The sequence below is a fragment of the Topomyia yanbarensis genome, chromosome 3, assembly GCF_030247195.1.
Source record: "Topomyia yanbarensis strain Yona2022 chromosome 3, ASM3024719v1, whole genome shotgun sequence".
Lineage (NCBI taxonomy): Eukaryota > Metazoa > Arthropoda > Insecta > Diptera > Culicidae > Topomyia > Topomyia yanbarensis.
In genome coordinates, this window is record NC_080672.1 from 35,695,300 (window position 1) to 35,707,972 (window position 12,673).

Sequence of the window (12,673 nt, forward strand, 5' to 3'; positions counted from 1 at the left end):
GTTAAATTTGAACAACGACAATGCGATAACACGTAGGCTGTTGAACGTTTCTTATGGCAAGACAAGCTGAGAAGTGACCAGTAATGAATTTAATTGCGCAAAGACATCGTTGCCAGAATTGTGTTAGCAAATAACAGGCCTAGGCCGAGAAAGTTCATTTTACTTGTACATGTTTAATGTAATTAAGTAAAGCGTTGGTAAGGTTGAGAACCCTAACGGGAGGAAGCTGCACGCCACAGTAGCAAACTAAGAACTCCGTTTCGCACTGATTCCTGGCGGCACATCTGGATGTCATTTCTGTCGTGACTTTGGACTAGCTTCAAATGGTGTCCTTGAACCAGTTCGGAAGATCCGGCGTCGAGTGGGATCCGATGCTAACGTGACGCTTGGCAGCGTTTTAGAAGCAACTCATGGTCGCACTAAACGGTTGTAGACTTATGAATAATTAAAATTTTGCTCGGCGCATTAGCGAAAGACGAATGGACCAGTCGGAGGATAATCTCCATTTATGTATGTTCCACGAGATGCTTCACGTACGCATACATCAGACAGGCTTGGATCTGAGCATCTGAGCTGTGCAGGCAGAGCATGCATCGTGTCTTTCCCTTCTAGATGATTCAACCAGCGAGAGAGAGACGAGGATTTTCAGGGATGTAAGTAACTTATAATGAAGCGATTTCAACACCATTGTGATGCTCGGCGGATTTCCTGTCGGCAAACAAACAAGCAAACTACTTCAATTCGTGTGTGCATTCTGCTTCCAGTTGGTGATTTCGCCCCAGAGCTTTTGATATTTCGCCACGCTTCGGAATGCGACCGGATTTTTGGGGAGAAATTAATTTTATTCAGTTTGTCTGCCACGCGATGCAATTGTACGACGATCTTCTACGGGCATGCAAAAGGACTGAATGGGGAATAAGTTTCCCTACTCAAAGTTGGTTGGTAAAGTGACGCGGAGAAATTAGTCTTCCATGTGGGAGATTTGTTCTGTTTTACGGGACAGCTGGGGGCTTCCAAATGTTATCACTCCGGACGTCTTTTCCCGTTTGTAGACAGATTTGCATACAAATGAAATATAGGATTAAACTTGATGATGGCTAGAGCAGAGAGAAGATTTCTAATGCACGAGCGGGCAGAACTGCATTACTTACTTTCTTCGATGTATGATGTAAGGTTGACATTTATTGAAGTTTTCTCTTTTTATTGTTTCAACTGTATATATTCGGTGCCGTTTTAATAATTTAATAAGTGGCCAAATATAGTAATAAGAAAAAATAAAAAGTGAAAACTCCAATAAAAGATCACGAATCGAGGTATGAATCGAATTTTATTTAAACTCTTCTTTAAAAAAATCAAATTTTTGCAACATCATTTTCTTATGGACGAATATTTCAATTATATACGATCTATTATGAGAGCCTTGTTCACACATTGTTGCTGTTAATTTATCTTTCTCTTTCCATATTCGCCTATTCATTGCTGGGAAAAAGTTCTTCCTCCCCATTCGAGTGGATTTTCACGTATCCAGAATGCAGGCAAAGTGCTATTGTGTTCCAATCTCGTCCACATCCCCTGGAGTCAGATAGACGTTTACCACCAAACTATCCAAAACTTGACCTCCATTTTTTTGCTCCTCCTAAGTATGTCTTCACCACAGTTAGCACATATGTAACAACCCACGATTCGTTGCCCTTTTGTAATGCCCATGAGCAAGGCAAGTCGAGTCAAGCGGCAAAGAATCTGAAGAGTTATGAGTATTGCACCTAAACCAAGGAGACTCTCGCCACCCATCTATTCGTGAACACGTAAAAATATAGCTTGTACTATTTTGTATGTTCTTTTTTCTCGCTTCTTTCTATCACCCATTGTTCGACCATCGTTACACGCCGTCCCAGCATTCTACAACACGCTGAAGGAACTGCATCCGGACTGAAATATATTGGCTTCCGTCTGTTCTGAGATCGTCGGAACTTTTTTTGCTACCTAACCTCACCTCGTGTTCCTCGCTGGAGTTGCACCGCTATACAAGTGAGCGTCAATCGTTACCGTTTTATCAAATCTTGTAATCAGTATTTCATACATATCGCCTAGTTGAAATGCACGGTACTTTTCTGTAGCTTTTCGGTCTCCAAGGTAGGTTAAAGTGGAATAGATAAAAATTGTGCAGGTGCATCTCGGTGTCGTGGTTGTTTGTTTTGCCGAAAGTTTATCAATTCGTTTAATGGAACTGGTCAACATGACACATCGTCGCTGTTGTGCTATCTTTTGACAAGTGCCATTTAGCACTTCTCAATAAAACTGATTTTTATGGTTTGAGATTGTATATCTTGAAAATTATAAACCGTAGATACATGTCGGGGAAGACAATCTTACTTTTATATTTTCTACAATTAAAGTTTTTATTCATATGTGTCACTAGTATGAAGTGATAACAAGATCCGTATGACGTGTCATAATTGTGCACATAAGATTTATTGTGATAATGACGATTTTTGAAATTGGATTTTGTGTTTCGTACTGCACTCATCAACAACTTACAGCAACATAGAGACAATTAGACGACAAATCCAAATAACAATAAGTTGGAAGCTAAATTCAAACAGTTCTAGTCCCGGGCAGCCAAACATAGAAGCTCTGATTTGCTGCTAAGAAAGTGGAAACAACAGACACTGTATACACAGACTTGCGGAGACAAAAACAGTAAAACTAGCAACCATGGATGTAAACTGGCATCACGGGAGATCCCATAAGCTTTGCGTGGGTTTCCTCCTCTTCTTGCCCTCACAAAACCCTCATGCTCGTTTGGCTGCACTTTTTGACAGTGCGTTTTGCTGCAATTTTCAACACTTCGCTAGTCTGTAGTGGAAACTGTCACAAGATAGTACGAATTGGTTCGAGCATTTGGGCATTTAACGCAGGCCACGTTTGTGCTACGTCATATTCCAGTCAATTGTGACGAATGAAATAGAATAAAAAAATTTAAAAAATATTCCAATCAGTAAGAAGTAGTATTTCATTTTTTTATTTGACCGCTTTGAAGTTATTTTCAAGTCGAATAAGGTGATATATCAAACACAGTTGACCCTAAAATGACGTTTGGCACAAGATAGCACTACAGTGACGACATGGCAATACAATGGTTGCAGGTTAAATTCACTATTTCAATTCGATGTTTACATTAGATCGGTATTTCAGAGGGAACAAATATTGGTTTAATCTTGTACAAAAGTTTCATTACACTGTTGACTGTACTCTATTCTTTAAATTTACGTTTGTCGAAAATGAGAAATCCCACGAAGATCCGTCCGAAAATCTTCAAAATCGGACCGTTACTCTTAGATTCCGATGAATACTTGTGTACGAAAAAATATACAGTGAAAAAAATGTTATCATTTTTCACAAAAACAAAAATTTATGTTAAAAATTTAGATTACAAAGAAGCCATTTTTTAATTTTTTATATTTTCTCAGCAAAAATCTAAAGAGATAAGAAATATTTTGAATGTGATTGCATGATGGAGTAGTTATTCTAACAATAACTTTATACATGTTTTTTTTAATTTTTTTTTTTAATAGCCCACCTCTTATCCCCACACCAAAAAGCTCATAAACGGAGCCCCCTGGTTGTGGACACATCAGTTCTCAGCGTACAAAAAAGGTCAGCACAACAAAACAAAGTTACGGATCGCGGAAATGCGGAGAACAAAAAAAAACAATGCGAGACAAACAAAACACATAATTTGACAAGAAGTAGCTACGAGTACTCAGCGGAAAAAAAATTCTTTTTAAGGGTCCCATTGTAGCTTTGCAGGAAGTTTTTAATAATTTAAATTTATTTATTAATTATTACTAGAAAAAAAGCATTTATCAATTATTTTTAATAAATGTTAACCATTTATTAAAAACGGAATAAGTTCGATTGGTGGTAACGGAGTTTAAATTAAAAATTCTCCTATTTTGTTTTTAAAAATTAGATTCAATTTTTCTTGGAAACGAGTGCGACATTTTATTTGTTTTGAATCAGTAGGAAGCTGGTTGAATAGCTTAGGTCCGACGAAAGAAATGCGTCTTTGACCAAGGTTCGTGAATATTCCGTAGTATAATAAATGATTGGCTTGTCTAGTGCTGTGAGCTCGAATGCCTCTTGTAAATTCTAAATTTTTATGAGCAGTTGTATTATGCAAAGCATTGTGGATGTATATTATTGTTTGGAAGTTAGTCAACCCAAGCAAAGGCAAAATGTTATGGGGATTATTATTATTGTATAATAAAATAGTAGGATACAAAATTGGTTTTGTTATAAATAATTTTAAGACATCTGTTTTGAAGTGTTTGTAGGTTTTTCAGAGTCGAAATGCTGGCACGGCCCCACACAGATACAAGGTAGTTCAGCAATGAGTGGATGTGCGCAAAATAAAATTTAGAAGTACATGCTTGGGAACAAAAGAGCATACTTTACGCATAACCTACATAACGATGCAACTTTTCTCTCTATAGATTTTATACGCTCAATCCAGGAGAGTGTGAGATCTAAGTGAAATCCTAAATATTTGAAGCAGTTAGTTTCCTGAACTACCGACTGTCGCATTCTTGGGTACGGATGCATGCCGATAGCTCTTCTAGATAAACGAAACAGCATATATTTTGTTTTGGATAGGTTCAAGGAAAGAAGGTTTTCGTTGAAATACGTCGTTAGTGTTTTTAAATCCGATTCAATGTCGCGCAGTTATTGCTCGAGTAAAACAACGCTGTGTCATCAGCGAAAATACAAGGAGTCCCTTTTAACACGAGTCCAACTAGGTCATTTATATATAATAAAAATAACAGTGGCCCAATATTAGCCTTGGGGCACTCCTTTTTCTGTTGGTCTATAAGAGCTACAAGATTCTCCAATAGATACGAATTGATTGCTATACGACAGATATCTTCGAATAATATGATTTGCTAATCCCCTGATACCATAGCATTCTAACTTCTTAACCTTCCTGCAGTCGCGCTAGTGCACTGAGTGCACGCTGCTCTGAAAATCTAGCGAAATCGTCTTAGGACACCAGCGGCTGCTCGTTCAGTGAGTCATAAGCGCGACTTCCGGAGGGTTAAGCAGGAAGCAGAAGCAGAAAAAGAGCACCAACAATTCTTCTACTATCAATTTGACTAATGATAAAGTCAATTAGTTCGGCCATTGCAATTAAAGTGTTGCAGCCCTGTCTGAACCCATACTGGTAGTTTTAAATTATGTTGTGTTTGTTAAAAAACTCGAGTAGTCGAGTGTTGAGCAATTTCTCAAGAATTTTATTGAAAACGCACAATGTTGAAATTGGTCTATAGTTGCAAGGTGGGTTTGGATCACCAGTTTTGAAAATTGGCATTAATCGGGCTATTTTTAAATAGTATGGGTGCCTACCGGTTTGAATTATTAAATTAAAAGCTTTGGTTAGGATGTTTGCAAAAGTGGTACAGTTACTCTTAAGAATACAAGCGAAGATCTTCGTTTATGGTTGCAGGACGCAAGAAGATTCTTTCTTGGACGTGTTGTATATTTTCAATAGGATTTGCGTTGGGACTCGTGGGAATATTGTCAGCCAAATTTTTGCCAATACTAGAGAAATATTCATTGAAAACATCACATACTTCTTTAGTCTCAGTTACTCTGATATCATTGCAAATTAGGCTGATGAGAACATCCGACTTTGAACGACCAAAAATGGTATTATTATTTTTCCAAAGTTTCGAATGAGGTATGTTGGATAGAAGGTTTTCAAAGTACGCCTTTTTGCACCGCTTTTTCATTACATTAACTTTTTTATTTATGTGTTGCAGAAGTGCTTTGAGGTTTTCATCATTGGGATTATTTTTCACTCGTTTCAGATTTAAACATTTCATACTAATTGACATAGAAAACTGTAATTTTATTACAGAATATAATACTAAGTATCATTTTAAATCAAAATGACACATTCTTTCGTGACATTTACAACGATTTGACGAATCTTCATTCGACAAATATGTTATAACTTTATCAAATGAACGCCTACATCAAAACTTATTACAGATTCGGAAAGTAGACAAAATTTTACGAATGATTCAATCAACCTAAACTGAATATACTCGTTCTCAGATAGTTTTGCTGTATACAATACAGTAATCGAACAAAAATCTTTTGAAATTAATGCACGTAGAAACGTCTAGGCCCTTTTGAAAAATTGCTCTTGTATCAAAATATTGCATTTGCCAGAGAGAATCATGGAAATTCATAAACCGAACACAACTGCAAAGTTTCGTTCGAATCGATGATGGTCATATTTTGCGGTCGACCGGTGTGTCATGGAATCCATTCAGAACATTCATATATTTATTTGCGAACACGCAATAGACGACATGGTACAAATAGTGAATTTAATAGCGGATTTGTCTGCGGAAATTTGCGAAATATACATTTTTATACTAAAATGATGCTTTTTGAACATAAAACTTGAGATAACAAAACAAATGTAAGACAGGAACATGATGGAAATTGTGTATTTTATCATACACTAAGAATCATGAACCAGTTCACGAGGCATGAATGTATTCATGAATAATATTTCGTATCTCGTTAAATAGCAGTCTTAAGCTTTGATTTTGTGAACTAATTCACAAGCACGAAAATTAGATCGTTATCAATATGTAATAAATCATGGATCAGCACACGTCATATAGGGTAATTTCGGGAGAGATGCCGCGTCGGGTAAGATGCCACCCTTTCTATATCTCGTATATAGGGTCACTTTTATACGGTAATATGATATTGTGAGTTTGTCTTTCGAAGAATTACAACACTGGAGATGTAAAATAATCCTTATTATTAACTCACGACAATTTTATCAACGTTGGTGTGCGTCCAGTTGCATCACGGAGTGCCGAAAATTTTTCAGAACCACAATAAAATTTCATTTTTTTAAATTGTTTGATTTTTTCGAGTAAATCATGTTTCGGTTGAATAGTTGGGACAATTTAGAAGGCATTCTGATTGTGAACACGGTGATCCATAATTTCAGAGGAAAATGTCGTCGTGCGGCATCTCTCCCATACAATTGAGAGAGATGCCGCATCAAAATTACGGGTGAGATGCCGCATTCGATGGCGGTGGATACTTAGCTAAAATGTATTTTTTTTCACCTCGGAATGTCATTAAATGATCATTTGCCTCAAGTATAGGTTATTAATAAAGTATATCCACAAACTAACGGACCTATCACAGTGACATAGGAATATGAGTCTATTTATCTATATATTTAAACGGGCGATATGTATCTAAGTATTAGTTACTTCGGTTTATTCTTTAAAGCTGCAGGCACTAATTTTCGCGAGCGCATTGATTTGTAGTGATGTCAATACTGGGATAAAATCGAAAATTACAACGAATTGATGCTTTTTTAAAATGAATCTTTCAAAAACAAAGCTAGGTTATATAAATTCATTGTTGGGAAAAACAACCAAAAACAGCTTTTAAGGAACCCCTACCAACACACAGATATTATTTCTCGTACAAACATATAAATAAATAGTACCATTATTTAAGCTACTCCAACTTCACCGTTACACAAGATTGCGAAAGAAAAATATTTTTAAAATGTTGAATAAAAAAATGTTTTTAGAAATGGTAGTACCCCCTTAAGAAAAGTGAAGGTGCTTGCCGATTTATAGGTGTAATCAAACTTCATGAAACTCAGATGAATTCATCTAACCAAAAAGACATCAACGAGAGCTAAAAAATACTATTGTTCACCATTTTTCAGCGGTATCTCTCCCGCAATGACCTTTTTTTAAAATGTTCATGGAAAATTGATAAAAAAGTTTCATAGCAGAAACCATTCCCCTAGTATTTTAGAAACTTGTCGTAATTGATACAGATGATTCCATCAAATATTGAATGGTTTACTTTGATTCAGAATCGATTTTTAGAAATTTGCGGCATCTCTCCCCATATTACCCTACAGCATCGTGAGTTTACCCTTTTGAGGTGATGCTAAACATTTTGTGGTGTTGCAATATTCAGTATGATGGGAGTTGGAATACTTATGGAAGCGATACCAAACTTTTGACGGGTAGTGTATATTATTCACGATCTAATGTGCTTGTGAATCATTTTTACTTGAAATTTTCACGTAAACTATTTCACAAAATTTGAAATATTATTCTTGCATCAGTTTTATTCCGTGTTATAAAATTTATTGGTTATTGGTTCAAGGTTAGCGAGATATAAAAATTTTGCCGAAAATGCCCTATTAATGAATTAATGTAGTAGGTAACTTACATTTAATGCTTTTTAGGTGGAGTAGTAGCGGCCGTTCAAACTAAATCAAGCAATTTTCTAAATGTACTTGGCGCGCACGAACTTGAAAAATAGAAAAATAAATAGAAACAATTTTTTTTCTAAAAAACGCAAAGCATGTAAGCACATCAAAATAAGATCAAAATATGATGTCATCTCTGAAAAAGTTTAAACCTATATCAAAATAAGATTTCAATTTGATGGCTGATATCAAAATTTGATGTCTACTTGCTGTAATTTTTATGTTTGGTTTTGCTCGGGGAAGATGCACAGATTTCAAGTTGCCTACTGCTGGGAAATGTAAATTTTCCTGAAAATCACACCATCTGATTAAGTAGCAGCTCCTCTTCGCGATATGGCTCATCTGGACGACACATTTTTACGAATTGGGCCGCCAATTTTCTTAGTTCTTGTTACGACCGCAAGTTTCGTACATCTGTTCCAAATTACAACATTATAAACATTGTCAGTAGAAGATGGAATACATAGATTACAGGAAATCTTTGCCCACAGATTTATAAAATAATTCCTAATCCCATTTTATGGCTTCCAGCTTTTAATTCTATTCTATCTTAATTATTATATACAAAATGTAACAAACGTATTCAATACATAACATATTATATACAAAATTTAACAAATAAATTCAAAATTCTCTATGTACTTACAGGATCCAAACTTAAGCGGACACCGCTGAATATCCATAGGAAAATCCTCCAGATTCATGGGACAGCCCGCTTTGATCGTTAGCCTGAAAGAAAAAGGGATTTGAGGAAAAAAGCTATCATTAGCCGTTCGTTGCCACACAAGCCATGATTATAATCTAGTCTGATGCTGCGCATCTCAAATTTCATGACGATCTCCCCTGCCACACATACGTGAGTTTTTCGTGTCGTTTTTTGTCCCATAATGACGAGATAATTGGCAATTTGTTAGCTGCATCGGTTTAGTGGAATGTGTTTGCTTTGAGACCGGCGAGAGTGAATAATGTATGAAGCTGGAAGGGAGGCGTTTGCAGATAAGGAAAATCGATTCTACTTCCGATGGGGGTGCTCCGAAAATTCATCAATTATGATGTGTCTTGTCGAGATTTGATAAATCGAGCGAGCAGCTAAAAGGACGAACAGCTCTCGAATAAACAGCACATATGAAGTTGATTTTTCCAATTTGCCTTTCACATGCTCAACTGGAAACTATCTGATAGTGGCATGCCAGATTGAAGGTAAAAATTGAATTGGAAATTGAAAAGTTCGTTATTTACCTTTTCTATTGACCGTGTTACAGCCTTTGTATACTGACTACTTTTTCATTTACATCTATGCCAAAGTTTATCCAGCTCGAGCTCCTCCCGGTGCTGTGCGCTGTAGCTATTAAATTCAATTACCGGAGATTCAGTCCGTTCGATCGGTGTACTACCCGAGCCCAAGCGGGTCATTTAAAATCCATCAGAATGAGGCAGTCGATTCACCAAATAGCAAGCAAATTTACAAATTACTCCCATTGCGGTGGCAACCAGTTGCAGTAGCAGGACGCCAGCTTCAACCGGATCGAAACAACACTATCCAGTTGGAACCCTCACCCGACAGTGCAGAGGGGCGTTTGAGGGTTCCATTCCGATAATTGCTTGTTTGAGTGGGCTGCTCAGCTGGACAATCACGGGTTTTGTTATAAACTAGTACAGGTCCCAGCGGGTAGCTTGAAAACAGTGTTGCACAGGATTTGATAGCTTCTAACCGCAATTATTATTGCCTTGCCGGAGTGGAACTGTGGCAGGTTTAAGTACAGTTGCAGCCGCACTGTTGTTGTTGTTGTTGTTGGTGGTCGTAGTTGGCGCTAATCGCCGAGTGTCCACGTGTGGCATCATGCGGTTGTGGGAAGCTGTTGTGACAGGGAGTGGGTTTGAATAGTTTATGCCAATGGAGTCTGAAGGACGTTGCGATGGAAGCGATCACCGATTTTTTTCACTTTAAAATTTTCAACAAGTTATATTTAGACTACATGCAGCGCGATTAACCATGTAATCTCGTTTGTGGATGTAGGTTTGCATTTTGACGCATTATACCATTTAATCCTTTTTGATATACATATCTGTTTGAAATCACCCCTCGTTATTGTTCGGATTCATGGTTTTGCTAATATGAGTCCATTCTTTTTAATTGCATACATTTTTGAAAGGCTTTCATGTCGTATGGTTCGTCCACCTAGTGGTGCAATTGTGCCTTTCCTAATCATGAAAATTACAATGTCATTGCGGAAATGACTATTTTGTTTGTTTCAATAAGAGAGGTTGAAACCTTAAGGTTATTCGCAACTAAATTAAAAATCTTTCCGTATCTGCACGTTTAGTTTTGCATGCCAAACACCACCATGGTTCTCTTCTTGTGCTGGAAGCTTAATAGTTATTCGTTCAACAATTTTTTTTTTATTATAATATTTTTGAAAATTTCACTTTACTGACTACACTTTATCTGATTACACGAATGTGTGAAAATCGCCCAGTTGAATTGAGTGTGTATGAAAACCATGTAATTTAGATGTGTCATTGACGTGTACCGGGTGTGGAAGATTAACAGAATTTTGTCATGTATGCAGCCATTGACTGAAACTCACGGGAATATAACTAGAAGAACATGATTAATTGATTCTAGGATCGATTTTTTCTACAACTTATTCAGGTGTTATTCTCAAAACTTTGTTATTAGCTACGAATTTTAAGTTCACCGTTTCCTTACCTCTAGGGTACAGCAACTCCCTAGATTCAGCAAGCATTCGATTTTACCACGACCCAGAAAATTGCAGAAAATTTACTCCAATTGAATGACATATTGTCTATCGTTTGCAGAATGATCGTAACGAAACAAACAAGTCCCATTGCAACGCAAAAAGGTGACAAACCTTCGACGGTAACTACTTCCATTGACACGTGCGACTCTGGTCACGTATGTGTCTGTAGGAGCATAGATAAACACAATTTAGTCTCTGTCAGCCCATTTTCGGTTGTCTGATAATCGCTAGCTGACGATTGTGTTTATGTTCCGCAGGGAAATTCCTTTCGTTCCTGAGTTTATCATTGAATCATTGATGGACGATGGATGGATTGTAGTTGGAAGCTAGCAGTGATGCCAAAACTTATAATCCGATAAAAACTATTACTGAATGTATGCCCAAAACCTCTGTCATGATAATTTTAGGCGCGAATGTACTTAATTCGGGGTAATACCTACAAAAAACAATTACGAAAAAATAAGCAGTTTCAAATTTTTTGTTTTCCTTCGACCTGAAAAAATATCTGCGAAGGATCAACTGAGAAAGTCTCGGGTAGTGAATATCTTTGAAAACGTAAAAAGCAGTTCGTTGTTGCATTGATTGATTTTCAAGAAGATTGTGCATTATTCATTCGTTTGCAGAACTCATGCGAAATAGGCAGCCAAGCAGAGGTGTGATGAACACAATTTTGGTCCTGTACGACGAAGAAACTGAAAATCAATAAAACGAATGAAATTAAAAAAAAAATAAAGCAAAAAGAAACAAAAAGCGTTTTAAATCCATAAAATTAGTACAATGATCAATTTAAATCAAATTAATGCAATAAATAAATTAAATGAGTTCAGCTTAAGTTCAAAAGTTACCGAATTAATATAATAAATTAATTTGAAGCAAATTAACAAATTAAATGAAATAAATAACACAAATAAAATGGACGAAATGAATAAAATGTATGAAATGGCTTAAATGCATTAAATTTATTAAACTAATTAAAAGTATTAAGTAAATTAATTATCTGATTTAAATGACTTTGAAATTAAATAAATTAATCATTTTAATTAAATAAGTTAACGAATTAAATTAATAAAATTAATATAGTAAAAATCGGAGACTACGCTATGCCCAGTTGGTAAATCGATTGCCTTGTACGCAGCTCACCTGGGTTCAATTCCCAACCCCGCACATAGGGTTAGAGATTTTTCGAAAAGAGATTTCTCTAACCCGAATAGAGGCAAATGATTATAAGGTTAAAACCTATATAACTAAAATAAAAAATATAATAAATAAAATTAATCAAAATTTATGAAATTATTAAATTAATAAAAGCAATGAAATTAAAAAAAAATATTAATATTAATAAAATGAAGAATACGAATCGAATGAATGTGAATAATTAAATGAATAGAATGAAATAAATGAATGAATTGAATAAAATAAATAGAACGAAAGAATAAACGAAATGATTGAAATGAATAAAAAACTAGAGGAATCATATTTTGTGTGAGTTTTCTGTACAACCCCATAAATCCTGACTAAAACATGCTACTTTTACTGGTAATTAACCAAATATAATTTTCGAATAATTGAACTAGTC

At 35.8% G+C, this 12,673-nt stretch overlaps 1 protein-coding gene across 7 annotated transcripts in view; it reads right to left on the bottom strand.

Moving 5' to 3' along the window:
- LOC131690467 (gamma-aminobutyric acid receptor alpha-like) overlaps nucleotides 1-12,673 on the bottom strand; it is a 137,087-nt gene that overhangs the window by 20,936 nt on the left and 103,478 nt on the right. For all 7 annotated transcript variants that reach the window (XR_009305583.1, XM_058976259.1, XM_058976262.1 and 4 more), the window contains one exon: nucleotides 8,982-9,064. Coding sequence is in view for 6 of the 7 variants with exons in the window: in XM_058976259.1 (XP_058832242.1) it covers nucleotides 8,982-9,064 (83 nt within the window). In the remaining variant the exon portion in view is untranslated. The remainder of the gene's footprint in view (nucleotides 1-8,981; nucleotides 9,065-12,673) is intronic.